The 17,743-nt window shown below is 40.2% G+C and overlaps 1 protein-coding gene across 1 annotated transcript in view; it reads right to left on the reverse strand.

Moving 5' to 3' along the window:
- The window catches only part of LOC131285290 (zinc finger protein 420), a 33,793-nt gene that overhangs the window by 3,807 nt on the left and 12,243 nt on the right, over positions 1-17,743 (reverse strand). The window contains exons 3-8 of the mRNA XM_058314145.1: positions 2,970-3,112; positions 2,815-2,885; positions 1,228-1,422; positions 954-1,093; positions 730-865; positions 169-658 (exon numbers count right to left, since the gene is read on the reverse strand). Coding sequence (XP_058170128.1) covers positions 169-658; positions 730-865; positions 954-1,093; positions 1,228-1,422; positions 2,815-2,885; positions 2,970-3,112 — 1,175 coding nt within the window. The remainder of the gene's footprint in view (positions 1-168; positions 659-729; positions 866-953; positions 1,094-1,227; positions 1,423-2,814; positions 2,886-2,969; positions 3,113-17,743) is intronic.

Here is a 17,743-nt window from a genome sequence, read left to right on the forward strand (position 1 = left end):
ACAACATCATGTGCACTATGTGCGGTAGTGTTTTAGTTTTTACACGTAATCTGCATTTGAATCAATTGGTTCAAATTTACAGAAAAAATTAGTCATGCACCCTACCCACGCATTGTATTTATTTTTCTGTCTTGTGTACATCTTTTCCACTTGTAACTCTGAACCTACCTCATGTGCGCCGCTAGGGTGCGCTTCTGCAGGAACTCCTTGCCGCAGAGCGTACACGAGTGCGGTATGCGTCCGTGCAGCTTGCCATGGTTGACCAGCTGGAACTTGCGCGGGAACGTAGCCCCGCAGTCCTGGCACACGAACGGATTGAGCGATCCGTGGAACCGCGAATGCATCACCAGGTGCTCCTTCTGGGCGAAGCTTTCACCGCAGTCCTCGCAAACGTACGGCCGCTCGCCGGCGTGGAACTTGCTGTGCGTCACCAGGTGGCGCTTCAGCGGGAACGATCGGCCACACTCCTGGCACACGAACGGACGTTCGCGCGAATGAACCCGCGAGTGCGTCAGCAGGTGGTGCTTCAGGGTGAAGCTTTTCTTGCACTCCTGGCACTGGTACGGTCGCTCGGTCGAGTGCAGCAGCAAGTGCGTATTGAGACAGTGCTTGTGGGCAAAGTCCTTGCCGCAGTGGACGCACACGTGAGGCCGTTCACCTAGCGGGGCACGAATGGAACAGTGATTTAATGAAGACTCAAACCAGTAAACGCCCACTCAACACCCGTACCTGTATGGACACGCGCATGGGTGGTCAGATGGTGCTTCAGCAGGAACGACTTGCCGCACTGATCGCACGAGTACGGACGCTCCTTCGGGACCACGTTCGGGGTCGGTGTGGCCGCCTCTGCCTGGACGTAATCGTTCTGTGTGTCGAATTGGGGAAATAAGGGTTTAATGTATCACCATTCAACTTCCACATTCCGGGATGGGCCTCACAATGCCCCTACTCACATAATCAATCTCTACGGCTTCGAGCTTCGGTGAAATGCTTAGCGTCGGTTCTATCTTCAGCTGGTGGTTTGAGGTTGCCGCCTGTGAATCATCACCATCCTCCAGGCCCTGGATGACTTTCTGCACCTGCACGGCAATGGCTAGACGGGGTGAAAAAAACGGTAACAAGCGTTAATTTTGGCATTACAATTTCACCGAACAGTTGCTGAAAATTCTAAAAACTCGACCCGAGAAACAGGCTCAAACGGGGAGGCAAATTACACGATTTGCTTACATGTGTGATGACCATCGGTGCTGTTGGTGATGGCATGTTGATTGTTGGCTGCGACCGCTGCCGCTGCCCGCTTCATCAATATGTCGTTGCATTCCTCGGCTGTCAGCTGGATCGGTCCCAGCGGGGACATAAATGCACCGCCCGTGCCCGCCGCCGTGAGGATGGTTTTCGTCTTCGAGTCAATGATGCCATTCGCTAGAGTGGAATTGGATTGGTCTTAAGGGTGAACATTGTGGTACGAATGACGTGTTGGAGAAGGGTAGGCAAGTACCGCGCAGCCACCGTCGTGCAAATGGAAATGTTTATACAGGACATTGTTAGGAAAGCACACCCGAATTAAGGTGCATTAGGTGGAAGGAAGGATTTTTGTAATAAGATAAAAGAAAGAAACAAAACCAAAACACCACATTAGTGATAAAAATAAATACTACTACTTAGAACTATAAATTGGTTACATATTAAAACGCATATACAAACAATCGATATCGACAACCCAGTTATTCCCTACACAATACAACACTTCGGTGCACGAAAAGCCAATTTATGCTCGGAAATGGAAAAATCCACATTCCAATATCGATCAGTTTCCTAGTGCAACCTGATCCATTCGGTTCCCCCCATCGTCTTTGCAAGATGATAAAAAATTGATGAATATTTGTCAACCATTTTTTATTTTTATTTCACACGAACGATTCATCGATTGGCAACGGAAGGAAGGCAGGCAGGCAAGTGGTGGCGGCAAGAGATAAGATTACCAACCCAATGGAAAGGGCCCAACTAGCCAAGTGATTCGTGCTAACGTTGCAACAAAACTGGAAGGCGAGCAAGGGGTAGCGAACTGAAGGCAACGTTGGCCGGGTGAATCGTTTGTCAATCGATCGTATTTCAGCACGGCCATGAGACCACGGTATGTTCGATGGAGACTTGACGGATGAGTTGATTACTAGTACGTCAGGGTGGAGTAGCACAGTTCTATAAATTCAGAAGAGTGGCGACATAAAAGGGTTGCATTAATTTCTAGCCTTTCTACACAGCAAGGCCTTCGTAGAATCACATAGAATACCCATCGCTAAATAAGGGTTGGATTCATCCGGATATAAATTGCTATTGTATTCAAAACTTATCGTAAACTATCGCCGATTTTTGTTATGAAAACATCTCTATAAAAATATTAGTAACATTATAGTAAATTTAGTTTTTTCTCTAATACAATTATCTTCCTTTGTTAGATTCGAGTGCAATGAGTTTAAAGAGATACTTATAACGCAAGAGTTTTCCATTCGTTCGATCAAAATATTAATCGATATGCTATAAGCATCCCTCCTTTCGGCCCCAAATCCTCAACAAAATGAACATACGAATCCAAGGAAATATCATTCATATTTCATTACGAATAATGCATACTTGAAAGAAGTTGTGCAAAAAATGCAATGCTAAAAATTATTTTTTCTACAAAAATAGAGCTACTGTCCCTTATTGTTCACCAATCCCTTCTACCATCACCGCTAATGGTCTACAGATTAACCCAAAACAAAACCAACGGTGTACGGATTACTAATAGAAAGAACAAACTTTTAACGAGCTTACTTATGACTTCGTTCTGTTTCTTCGTGTGGCCAGTGGAGACCGTTGCCGTCGTTCCGCTGGTAGTGATTATCCTGTAACACGAGAAAAAATTGTTGTTATTTTCAATCGAAGGGGGAGTGTGCTGGTCTTTCGTCGAAGGATTTTTACGCGTTTACCTCTGGGTTCCTTGCTGCACGGTGGATCCATCGTGCGGAAGGACGATCATCCGGCGGACGGTTTTGTTGGTGTGCGGGATCGTTCCCTTTGCGTCCTTCTGCACGATGATGCTGGCACCATCCGGTAGGTGCAAATATGGCATCTGTTAAAGGATAAGGAAGGAAAAAAGACGACATTGTTTATTGAATTCCACTGTTTTTGTCATTTTCTTAACTGTTGTTGCCGAATCATATTAGACGAATTGTTTTCTCGTAATAGTTCATTCATCGTGTTTTAAATATCCCCTTTTGCATAAACAATATTTTGCTCGGGAAAACGAGCTTACATGTATTTGGTTAATGCTTAAGCTATCCTTCGGTTCATTCGGCTTTGTTTTGACTACCACGCCAGAACAGTTTTCTCCTTCCGCCTTGCTTTGCCGCTGGAAAGGTGAACTCCAAAGCAAAATGTCAAAATCAGCTGATCCTTGTTGCGCACACATACATCTACACGCACGCACGCATACACACGCGAGCGCACATACATCGTCACCCCGAGGAGGTCGAGAGCAACAAGCGCCCTCAAAACATGATTTTCTGCTTGTGTCCGTGGGACGGTCGGGGCACACGCAATCGATTCCGTGTATGTGTGTCCCCGGCTGCCAACATCCTGCGGAACACCCCACTACACTTCCACCCGATTGCGATGTTTATGTAGGTCACAATCTCTGAATGGGATTCGGTCGTTTACTCCGAGGAAAGGAATCTCACACACCAAGGAAGCACAAAAGGATCAGATACGGACCCCGAAGGCGTTTCGAAGGAAAACTTACGCAAAACGGAGGAAATCAGTTCGGTTGGTACCCAATACTAAAACTGGTTCTCCACGAACGCATTCCACTACGGATCCCTTCTTACAGAAAAATATCCTACCTTTATATACTTTAACAATAATTATAAGGATATCAGATACTTGATTCAATTTATGAATGTTTCTTACATTTTTTTCTCGTTTTAAGCATTATGAAACAAAATAGTGACATGTTTAATTAAGAAGTGACATGTTTGGTCAAAAAGCCTTGATTGAATGGTTTCAGATTGGCTCGAGATCGATCAGCTGTGCCACACCGTACTAGACTTAAGTTGCTTATAAACCTCGACTCCACACATACGTCAACCGTCCGCTTTAAAATCCCACACGACGATACAAAAACATGACGAGCAGGTAACACTAACTTTGATTGTAAAAACAAGATGTTTTTCTTCCGTACGCAGTAAACCCAAGGCAAACCGTGCAAAGAACCGGTTAGTGAGGATGAGGAACGGGAAAGGCCTACGGAATCAGCATTCCACCAACACATACCATACCGGTGAGGAGACGCAATGCAACATAACATACAACCACCCCAGGGTGGGGGGTGTGCCCTCGACCTAGCGTCGATAGAAGTATTGTGGTCGATAGTCGCATTTCTCTCGGGATTAAACCAACACGGATTTTATGAATCGACGGTGAGATGGTTCTACCGCGCTAACACCTCTCGTTAAACACACGCGTCGTCGTGTGCCGCGACCACGTGCGCCCACCAACACGCCATTAGCGTTTTATCTGCGCCCATATCGATGGCAAAACAATCCCCCCACCAGGTTTTCTTCAGCCGTGGCAACATATACCAGTGGGGGTGATAGACTTTTTCTTACACCACACATCTCGTTAAGAATAAGCGTGAAGACGTGCCTTGTAAACTCTTCAAGGAAGCTTAGCTGTTTATATCTTATATGCGCTATCAATACATTTGCGTATAGAACTTGGCATGTTTTAGTTTCACTAGTAGATGTTTTATTAAGCGCATAGAGGAGAACCCTCAGGCAATTGTTTTCAAAACTACTATCAGCAGAGGCTTCGATCTCTTTAGAACACCGAATAAAAACAGTGAAACAAAAGGATTTTTTCATTTGAAAGGATAAAATCCTAACTCTGTGAAAGCAAGTGTAACATATTTGCATTTTCAGAAAAAAGTTATCCACAATACAAAAAGCGTTAGAAAATCAAGTGTTGAAGAACTTAATTTAACGTTTAGTCAAGTTAATGTAGCAAAACAATTTGGAAACACAATATTTAACTGTGTTTTTCAGTGTTCATATATCTATAAGAAATGTAAACGGAATCTTTATATTAACAGAAATAATGTTTTCGGTTTAACACACTTGGTTTACGGACGTTTCTAACTTCAATTTTTATTAATTGACTCAAAGAAAACAAAATTTATGCATACTTAGTATAACTTTCACAATACAAATCCTTACGTAACAATAATTCATTACTGTAAGTTTTGTTTAAACTTTTCACGGAAATGATAACAAGAATTGTAAGTTTTCCGTCAAAATGATGGGTCCCGTAATCCTAATAATTTCTTCCAGCATCGTAGGGGAGTAAAGAGGAATAACTGTTGGTTCAAAAGGGACAACCCTTCAAACACAGATAAATTCAAAGTCGTCTTTTGCCGTACTTCATACCATTTTAATCCACCACCAATTACCAAATAATCCAAAATAGAACCTTGGGAAAATGAAGCGAAATCCACTTTATCCGATAAACTTTTAAGGAGATGAGCTGTACACATTTCATTTGAAAAACATTATCATGAGCCATAGAAATACATTGAGCCATTGTGAACGTTTGAAAAGGACGCTTTATTGTGTATGGAATGAAAATGTGTATCCCCCTAAACATGATCATCAAGCACAGGTAGTATCCAGACGACGGTCCATTATGTTGTTTGGTATGCTTGAAATGGCAACGCGACCACAAACTGGGAAAACGACCAAACACGAAAGGATAGAGGTTCTGTTCGTCTGCAATTCAATGAACTCAATAACTGCACACCACCAAAACTGACAGACAAGTTTGGGAGGGAAAATTCGTATCCTTTCGTTTTATTAAATCCCATTAATTTGAATCCCTGCTATCCGAAAATCTCATATTTCAATCTGCAACAAAGGACGGACTTTTGGTTCATCCCGTGAGAAGAGGATCATGACAATACAGCTACATGGTAAATTTGAAATTGACAAGAAGTACTAGGAAAATTTGTGCTAATCGTGAGAAGTAGTATTGCCAAGGAAGAAGGGTGTAGGAAAATAAGAATGTTCAGACTATGGTATAAACATATTATGCTTAAATATTAAGAGAAAAGAAGACTATTTGTTGACAAACTTTCTATAACGTATGAATGTGAAAATTTCCCGGATGGAAATATGTTTATTACTACTTTTTACTGAAAGAAATAGTCATCCTATTCTAATAAATTAAACTTAACTAAAAATAAATGTTGTAAAAAGATATTTTATTCTCAGTCAGAAGACCCTTGAATTGTTTGCTAACTATATTTTGAATGCATTATACATTTTCTTGGAAGGGATTACTATTTCAAAGAAAAGCATCGACAACTATTTTTAACGTTACAGTGGGATTTGAACCTCGGACGGACTGGATTAGAAATGGTGCTTTACCACAGAGATTAACTGATAGAGTAATTATTACTAAGTTTAATCACACCAGATGATGACGTATTATTTATGAGAAACCAATTATTTTCAAAGGAGCATGCATCTTGTTTGCAAACAAAAACAAAAACGTCGCCAGCTTATACTTGTGCAGGGTGACATAGTAAGTTCTCAAAATACATACACAAAATAAGATATCAAGGAGATTTTCCGATGCATTCTTTGCGTATGGTAGTGTAATTTTATTGAAAAATAATGTGACGGAGAGCGTGGAGAATGTTTGCTGTACTGACCATGGATCGAAACAAACGCACACGGTTGGAAATCACACTACACATAGAATGGGTAGTACACTTGAAGGCAGACATGGAAAAGACCTTGATGGAGTGAAAATTCGCACACACACACACACACATCGTCATGCAAACAAACACACAAAAGCTAACGACAGAATTTCCACCCCGATCGGTTGGTGGAACGGGGATGGTGCAGAGGGGATTCAGAGGCTTTTCCAATACATTTCCATCGCCATATTCGCACGCCCCCATCCCTGGCACCTAGAGCGACCTTCTCCCACCTCCACTATCGCATCCCCATCAGTGTATTTTTCTCTCTTATTCGCATTTTCCTCCCGGCCTACGGCGACCCACACTACACCCGAAGGTTACCGGTTTCCCCTTCACCACCACGAGCGTCGTGCCGTGGGAGCATCACCAATACGCAAAAACCCAAGGCTGGGAAAACCTTCCACCCGTGATCGCTTTTCCCGGCTACGGATGGTGGCTGTTGTTGGTTTCGTGTACACGGTAGTAGCCGGCGTTACCAATCAACCCACCACCGACAACAAAGTAGGCGGCGATGTAGAGAACAGCGATAAAGAGTGTGCGAGAGTGAGTGCGTTTGGCGGGAAAACATTACGCATACATTTTCCATGGCAGCATCGGCCCACGGACACCGGTTGCTGCGTTTCCTCCGAACACAGAAAACAAACAGATGGTTCGAACTTTGTGATGCGAATAGTTTTGAATACTTTTATAAGAAATTGTTGCAGCCATTTTCGGAGTAGTCGCTACTCCAGTTTGATTTGTTGACCATAAACAACTGTCAACTATCAAAGTGCGATACGGAAGGAGGATGATAATTTACAAAACAACAAGCGTTGACCGTCGTGCGTGTATGATGTACTATTTTATGATAAAACTTCTATAACCTCTAACGTTGTACGGGTTTTCCATCCCTACATTAACCAAAATGGCAAAGGTTGTCGATAAGATATAATCCAGATTTAAACCGTCGTTTGTTGCTTCACAGAGTTATTTTAAAAAAGAACTTGAAAACAACATCAACTAACGACATTTGTCAAAACAAATTGCACCGTTTCAATGTATGGTTCAAAGAATACATTTTTTTAAAACCGACACACCGTTAATTATTTTTGTAAAATCTCCCTCTCATTCCCATTGAAGAATGGCTTTCTTTTACTTGCAATAAAGAAACTATGATTTTACATGGTTAGTCATATATCATTTGACAATAAAACAAAATGATAAGTGTATCAATACACTATATCCCTGAAAATATTATGTTCAAATTGATGAGTTTATGTGATAAATAAAAACAAGTGAAGCACATGTGAAGCATACAAATATATTTATCAAAACCCTACATAAAATTACGATTTTGTAACAATGTTTTAATAACTTAACAACAGTCAAGTCGATAAGAAGATCTACACAATACAGAATACTAAACAGTTCAATTCCCTCAGCAAACAAGAACTCCTTCGTATAAGGTTTCTTATCACCTAACAAACAGCCACACACTTCTGCCTAGGTTTAACGGGCTGTTATGCATTTGATGCAGACGACGAGCATTGTTGTCAACAGGTAAACATAAACAACACCCGTTTGATTCACTTGCACCATCAAATCGAATGATTGTGCACCCCAAACAAAAGTGTACTGCAGTGGAATGGAAATTTACTTGACTAACCTACACAAACCCCGCACTACTTGAAACCACCACTTACAGTAACGGTTAGTTGTCTGTCCTACGTGCGGCTGAAGGTTTTCTCATTTTAAACAAACAAGAAACACAGATAGGTATTGTATCCCTTGCGAGCCTAACATACACACACACACAGCATACATACATGTGCCGTAACATGTGTGTTCACAAGCCGCTGAGGTATCTGTATATGCTGAAACATATGTATGCTGCCCCTCTTTGCTTTACCTCATCTAACAAAAGCAGTCGTATAAGGGCAAACACATTTATAGGGGTGTGGTATGTGTCCGTTAAATGATGACAGAATTCAAAAGAAGATGAGAGATACCTTTTTGGCGGGACATAGTCGAATTTTGTGTTGTTAAAACTTTAGCAACCGAATTTACATATCTTTGCCATGAAACCGACGGAGAATGGCATACTTTGGACAACCAACGGCGCTGATAAGAAGTCCAAAGTAATACTATGCAATGCTCACGTTTTGAATATTCAATGACAAACAACAAGTCATGGGGGTTTGTCCACCATCCGGTGCATCCATAATGTGCTTCACAACACTTCGCTTCGTTTATGTCGATATCTTTAGCTACGAAGCATACAAATTAGATGCGAGGTTCGAACAAACTGAACCCCTTATCAGTGGGATTGCAATGCATTCGTGTAGATGCGGGTAACACTAAACTAAACGACAAATGGGTCTCGGCAAAACCGTCTAATGAATGAATTCCATACAAGGATTAATAAATGAAAAGGTCCCGTCACTTTCTTCGAACAAACCCTACAACTTACTGTTTTATTAAAGATTAAATAACATGAAGCAAGTTTAGAAAAAAAGCACATGCGCCAACAAATCCTTCCAGACAACTTAAAGATGCAAAGTGATGCGACGTGCAGCGATCCATCCGTCTTTTCCTTCTTTTAGCATGAAAAATATGCACGCCAAAATATGATGCATCAAAGCGTTGCCCCTCTCTGGTCTGGTTGCGTGACTGGTTGAGTATCTTTCTTTATGCTCCGTTTCTTCCATCAACTCATAAAAAAGTTGAGGTTGAATGATGCTCCCATCCCATCGTTGAAAGAAGTTCCAGTTAAGCCTTTCGCAGAAACACATGGCCGGCATGTGTTGTTTTAAGATGAGGCAGTAACAGAGGGAGATTTCATTATGATCTCCTCTGTGGCTAAGAATTCAAACACTGTTCGGTTTCTACTTGTGCACTTTGACAAGAGTTTGGCCATATACTGTGTTCTTGATAATTTTAACAAGATTATTGCTTTGTTATTGAACATTCATAATTTATAGAGTGCAGTTCCATATTAAAACTTTATAACAAAATGTGTCAAGTCAACATGATATTCCAATGCAAACAAAATGCATTCGATAAACGAGAGTATTTTTTTCAGAAGCAAATTTATTTTCGCTACACTCCATAAAAAACCCTGCCAATTCCACTCCCCATTCGGCCACAAAGTAGCATTTGAAACCCGTTGATGGAGATTAATAGTGCCGGAGATCGACACTGTGTTTCTCGACAGACAAATCACGAACCTAAAGTGACCCCGGCTCAAAGTCACGACTGCAGGAGGAGAAGGGAGCTGTTACGTCAAGACTAACAGGGATGAAAATGAGCCGTTCGTGCTTCATCCATCCATTTCTTTCGCTTTATGGCGGCAACATCCTCCACCAACTGCGCGATTACAATGGAACCGTTTATTTGCCTGGCACCGGCGAAGACGTAGACGTTGTGGGCCTCTGCCTTGGTATGGCCAAGAGGTTTTTGCAACCTCTGTAGTGTGCCTCAAAGGTTTCCGCGAAAGCGTTCCGTCGTTTTTTTTTCGTTGGCGGCAAAATTGTATGGTGTCGACAAAAACTCCCCGCTTGTTTTCAATCACAATCAAAAGGAAATAGTATAAAAAACTATAGGAAAAAAATCTTCAAATGAGAGACGATGTTTCGAATTTCATACAACAAACAAAAATCACTTTTGTGAACATTTAAAGATCACTTTTCCGTATCAATTACTCAAATACAGGGTGTCCACTCAGATTATGATTTCAAATTCCCGGTTTTTTCCCGGTTTTTCCAGGTTTTTTCTCAGCTTTTCCCGGTTTTTTCTAGTTTATGCAGGTTCACTACATTTCGATTGCTCATAGTAGATAAACTTATCTGTTATATGTCTTTATGGCTTCTAAGGTAGTTTACAACTGCATGTAAGTTACAGTGACCGGCAGGAAAAAGTGCCCACTTCGAATTTTGTAGAATTTCGCTCAATATTTTTTTCTCAATCCAACTAAATATACTGCAAGTATTTTTCGTATATTGATTTACATATTTCATATACGATCCACTAATGAGTAAGCGAAAACAAACATATTTTGATTTTGAGAAAAAAATAATAAAAAAAAGTATCTAAAAAACCAGTGACAAGAAAAAGTGCCCACTTTTAAAATTAGAGCTTTGCATAAACTTTTCCATTGAGGGCTAACCAATTTATTGCGTTTTAATATTTTTTAGGTTTGTTAGCACCATTTCTGATATTTATACATGTATGATCACGTGTTTAATTCATATTTAGTTGTAGATATACAATTTATTAATATCAGGTTTTGGTATCTCATTAATTTGAGTGTTACAAGAAATTACCTTGCATAAAATATGTTTTATGACACTCATTTACATTGAAGTAATTCATTCAAAGCACGAAATCCACAAGGCAGCGGTAGGAAAAATCACAATGAAATTTTAAACGTAGGCGGATCGCCCCGCATGGACACTAAGAGCATTCGTGAGATCAAAAAAATCCAAAAGTAACTGTCAGAGAGGTCATGGAAACACTTCACTCATCAGTTTTCGAAAGAACTATCCGTCGTCGGCTTGTTGCATACGGGTTACAGAGCAGACTTGCTAGGAGGCTTCTTTATACGAGCATGACCAATAAGGCCAAGCATCTTAAGCTCGCTGAGGAACATGCTGCTATGCCTCTAGAGTACTGGAAAACGGTTCTGTGGCCTAACCAATCAAAATTTGAACTTTTCAATCGAAGATGGCATGAACGTATACAGCGCAGATCGAAGAAGGCAATGCTGCAGGTTCGCCACATCCAGGGCACAGTATGCCATGAAGGAGGCAATATGGTGGTCTGGTGTTGTTTTTCGTCCACTGGAGTGGGGAGCCTTGGGAACATTAACGGTGTTAAAACTGCAGATTACAACATAAACATAAACATCCTGCAACAAAATCTGGAGATTTCACTGATCCTGACGGGCCTTGAAGAGAAGTTCGTTCTCCCGACGGGGGCAAGTTCCACGCAGCCCGGCGGGGCCAAGTTCGACATACTGCCAAGAAGACGAAGTCTTTCTTCCCGTCTTGTCGGACAAAACTGTTGAAATGGCCTCCTCAGAGCCCGGAGATTAAGAATTTGTGAGCAGTTCTCGATGCCAGGGTGGACAAAACTGATGTATCGAATAAAAACGACAATTTTGAAGCTCTAATGCGCGCTTGAGAAGAATAAAGTCCCCAAAAACTAAAAATCCTTGTAGAAAGCATGCCAAAGCGCCTTCAGCAGGTTCTAAAAGCTAAAAGAGAACACATAAAATATCAAAATGCATTTATTATTTCTTATTTTTATGTATAATAATGAATAACTTAAGTAGGCACTTTTTCTTGTCACGGTTTTTTTAGAAATTTTTTTTTATTATTTTTTTCTCAAAATCAAAATATGTTTGTTTTCGCTTACTCATTAGTGGATCTTATATGAAATATGTAAATCAATATACGAAAAATACTTGCAGTATATTTAGTTGGATTGAGAAAAAAATATTGAGCGAAAATCTACAAAATTCGAAGTGGGCACTTTTTCCTGCCGGTCAATGTATGTGTTAAAGAATACTTTAAGGAAATAACAAAATTTTCAAAAACAAAAACTTTTGAAAAACTGAAGGAAAAAAAGGAAAACATACACTGCGCCCCAAAATGATAGCCTCACCTAGTATGTCTCTATGGTTTCTAAGGAAGGAATACTTTAAGAAAATAACTTTGAAATTTTCAAAAACAAAAACCCTTGAAAAATTGAAGGAAAACAAGGACAACATATACGGGTTGGGATTATACAGAATCGTAAACTGAACTTATATTGCAACAACACACATTTCTTGAGCGTATATAGAAGAAGAAAATGTATATAAAAATGTTGTAGAACAACTTCATTATTGACATAAAAAAACAAATTAAATTTTAAAAAGGCTCAAAAATAGAAATGAATAATGTTTTTCTTTTGCTCATAGAATTTTCTCAATCATAACATATTCAACAAAAGAAGGGAGATGTAGCATACCTGTTGTACATCTTCTAATATTTCTATCGAAAGATACTTTCATAAACACGTCAATACAAATGATTCACGTTATCAAAATTTCAAGCAAACACACCAACAACTCAAATGACCTACATTTCACCAAGATTAAAAACTGACCAGTACACTCGTCTAGCGAATGCCGCAATGCAATAAGATCCCATACCAATGCAACCGATACACCAGCCAGAGAGTGGTTAGCAGTTAAAGGTAAAAAAAACACTTTATCCATATCAAACCATTGCTGACAAATAGAATGAAACATACATAATTATTTCCATACGAATATTAACGACCACACCGCGACCGAAATTCTATCCAAAGCGGAAATTATTTTGCAATCATAGAAATCGATCAGATCACATCCGAAAGTTCCCGGTTTTTTCGGCGAAATTCCCGGTTTTCCCGGTTTTTTCCCGGTAAAATTAAATTCAAGGCTGATTCCCGGTTTTCCCGGTTGAGTGGCCACCCTGCAAATATGATATTTGATATTTGACTAATTCAAATCGAAGAAACAGTTGAGGTCGTGTCAAACATGGCGTCCTCAAAACGCTTCAACAAATGCCGATGTCCTTCGTTGCAATTATCAGTTTTCACACCATGAAGCTTCTTCTCACATCGCGTTAGGAAGCAACACCGCTTCCGATGACAGGAGAATATTAAATTTGTCTTGATCGCCAGGCCAAAACATCTCGATCGAATCGAATGCAAACGGCGTGGTTTGGTGACAGATTAATTCATCTCTTACAACACAAGAGTCGCCCAGAAGCACGACCAGAAAGACCTTTATCGCAAAGAATATGGCTCGCCACTTCTGTGCCCAACGACGACGATGTGTATTTCCTTCGGTGGTCAAGTACAGCATCATCGTCCTGGTATAAATTTTCCCGACCATGCTGGCCCGGGGAATATCGACATCAATTAGGCGGAGTGTAAGTTCAATCAATTGAATTTATTTATTTTTAATTCAACACGGGGACACAAGGCACCGCCAGACAGTCGTCGGTAAATTCAACGTACGTAAGTGGCTTCGGCGTTCCTTTTCCAAGAGGAACATTTAAGGTTGGAAAGAGGCCAAATATTACGACAAATTTAATCATCATTGGTGCATCATAATTACGAAACATACCGGAGGAGTTGGAGCCAAAAAGGAGTATGATGTAGAATATTTATCAGAGAAAAGTGAATAGCGTTAACAAAAAACTTCTGCAAGTTGGAACAAAAGTTAAAAACCAGATAGATAAAACACATCAAAGGAACATTCCTAATAAGTTTATTATAAAAGTAAACGTCGAGGTATATTGACGTCAATTTAAAGAACAATCCACAACAAAATGCCCAAAAATAAACGTAGTTTATAAAAAATCAAAACTTCAACCGAAACTAACCAATAACATTTCAAGGATAATTAGGCCTCAATCTGTCTCTTTTGCTTGGGCTGCTTATTAACCTTAAGACATGGAACTAAAGCAACACATTCAGCCATAAGGCAGCATCCTTTACGATGACGCATATACATAAATAAAAGAAGTGGATCGATAAAATGCGATGCCACACCGTAAATGCCACCGAAATCGCAATCAACACACGTCGATCTCGCTCTCCGAAGAACAGCAAAAAAAAAACAAATAACGAAAGGCAGAATATCACACAACCTTAAACTTCAATGTCAAGTTCAAGTGCACAAATCTGTTGTGTGTGGAAGTTTTTTTTTTATAGTTCTTTTATATACACTTCGCTTGTTTGGTTCCCAGGGGCGCCACCGCCGACAACCATAGTAACCACCACTACCACCACCAGCTCACCTCAAATGTTGGCAGCCACCCTGGTACACATACCATCCCCCCAATCACACCCTCCTGCTCATGAGCACACCAAAAATACATCGCTGTCTAGCATATAGTGTTGCGGTGGTAAGTATGAAATCATACGCATAATTTCGATGAACCGGTGCATAAGCACTTGACTTGGGCTGGCGAGAAGGTGCATTCCGATGCTGCAGCACACGCATATGCACACTTGCCACGTGTTTTTACACGTCTTACTCTAATCAATCTCTGTAATTGATACCGGCAGGGAAACTTGCAATTTTGCAAATCTAATCAATCAAACCTTAGCTACTATAAATTCAGAATTAATATCAACTTATAGACCACAGTGTTGTGCCCGATTGTTGATGCATTTCAAGGCCAAATAAAAAAAACTGGACATACTTAACATTTGCATTTCGCTTTTGATGCTATTATGAGATCAAAGGGTTCTAAAAAAAAAGGACACAGCGAGCCGATCGCACACACAACGAGCGGAATATACCATGTCGAAAAGTGTATGCACACCAACGAAACCGGCACAAAATCGTGGTGAATGGTTCGTCGAAATTCAATGCCACTACCACTACCAACGCATCAACCCCGACAACATTAAAGGATATTGCAGCACAATACATCCCTTTAAAAATGCTTCCTTCTCACTCACTTTACCAAACCGTGCACATTATGATATTAAATTGCGTGCAATTTGGTAACAACAGTCGCTAGTTCGTATATATTGGAGAAGGACGAAAAGGGAGCTTATACACACACATGCACACACGGACTTGCTAAGCTTGGATGATTAGGTCCTGAATGTGATAAAACAAAAAAGAAAACAGGAACCTTCAAAACATGAATAGAAGAGAAAACAATAAGCACTTAGAATCAAAACAGTAAATTTGAAGATAAACAAATACTAAGCACAAATGACAAAGCATTTATTGAAAATGGATTAAATTTATTTGTTGTTGTACTCTACACATTTATTTTGGTTCGTTTTTGAAGTTACACGGCCACTATCCAGCTGATCAACAACCACTAACACCATCGCTCAATAAATATAAAAATATAATAAAAATCGCAAATTCAAACAAACGTCTGTCAAACATGTGTTCGTCCTGTTTTTCACGCTCTGTCTGTGCGATTTGTTAGTAAACAAAGCCCCACAACCGGTCAGCCTCGCTTCTCCCGGCCACCAAACCCAATCAAGCCAAGCGCCAGCGACGACACAAATCCTGACGCACCGGATAATAGCCGTGCGACACCACCAATACGCAGTACCCCCCGGCATTAAGGGTGAACCACCACCCCGACGACGATGCCGCCAAAAAGGTGCACCACCCCACTATGCTCTATACTCACGCACCACCACCCCTCGGCTTTCAACACACACGTGTGTACGCATCGAATCCGACCCCCTGCCCCACACACCCCTCCCCACAAGCGGGACAGGGTATCATAAATACAAATCCTCTCAACGGGATGCTGGCTCTGTAGTATGTGGTATGTATGAAGGTTCAAATGTTTACTACAGTACCATGAGCAAGAGCAAACTTTAGTCTACTATTCAGGTATTGTTATTTATCCTTGGAAATTAACCAACCGAAAAATTGCTCATTTAACGCAAATCATTTACGATTTGTAAGTTACGTTGGGTACATTCCAGATTTTAATTCCCACGAGAACATGAAAAAGTGTTGTACATCAGTGTGTGAGATTCGTGCAAAAACGAAGCAAAAATGTAGGTGAGACTGAATATACATTTATTACTGATTAAATGAAGAGCATCTGATTGTTTATATAACAGATACATTTCTTTCTTGTCCATTCAAAACCTTAAAAATAGAAGCACAAAGTGGACGAAATATCCGTTTGGATAAAAAGGCTGAGATGTGCTTGCAAAAAAGGAAGGAAATCTCCGTTCACAAATGTAATGCTGCTACAGCATGACTTGTTCGTTGCGTCGTAAAACTACGGCCAAAATATTGCAGTTTCCACGTTTCTTTGGCTCTATTCTGATTCCGTACGGCATTCTTCCGATGTGTAATCCAACCGAAGCATAACGCTTCGTTTTCACCCTCGTGATGCCTGATATTCGATGCAAGAGAATGTATGTACACTGCTTATTGAGGAATTTCATGATGCTGCACATTTTACCTGACAATGTCAATTAGAAAAAAAAAACGAAACGAAAATGAGATTTACCACAATGTTGATGGCAAAAAGTTAAAACCATCCTTTTCAGACTTTTAAAATAGAACTGCAGCTATCGAAACGATTTTCGATGGAAAAAGGCATTGAGAGCATAAATTGTATGCTTCAAATTGGTAAAAATAAGCAAAACTGAAAGAAGCCATGATTATTACTAGGCAGGCAGTAAAAGTGGCAAGTTTTTCATTGAAATTGCATGAATATTAAATTGAGCAATTAATTTTAATCAAAACTTTATATCTTCACAGATTAGTCAGTGTTTAGAAACATTTTGTAACTTTTTGATTGCACATAAAATCACAAAAGGAAAAACAACCAAAGCCCATACAACATATTCCAATGATATGTCCATTTTAAAAGTAAGTAACTCTAACACACGAAAACTTTTTGACATGAATGCATAATATTGCCTGCCTGAGGAGCTTCGTATACATTATCCTTCTTGGCCCTTTGAAATAACAAAAACCAAACCCAGGAAAAAAAGGAGACCAGAAACTAAGAGAATACAACCAAGCGAAAAGCTCTGCCTTTAAAGCAAAAGCCTTGTGCTCCATTGGTAACGGAGCGAAAACGAAAAGTCATAAGGAAGCGGGCTAGCGAGAAGGTGTTAGGGCTCGAACAAACAACCGAATGATTTATGTTGATATATGAAAATCAAAATCCTTTATCCGTGTTGTCGTTTGGTTCCTTTTCCCCTGTTAAAACGGTGCGTTTCCGGTGAAAAAAAATGGTCGTGTTCTACATCTTCTGCTCCAGAAGACGAGAAAGGATAAGCAATCGATCACCGAAACAAATTGGCTTATAACCGGTGCGGGGCTGACGAATATTTATAATACTTTATTATAGCTAGAAAACATGAGCAGTAGATACTTATTTTGTACTTTTAACGATTAGTACCACTGTAGAATTTACG

This window comes from Anopheles ziemanni, chromosome 3, assembly GCF_943734765.1.
Source record: "Anopheles ziemanni chromosome 3, idAnoZiCoDA_A2_x.2, whole genome shotgun sequence".
NCBI lineage: Eukaryota > Metazoa > Arthropoda > Insecta > Diptera > Culicidae > Anopheles > Anopheles ziemanni.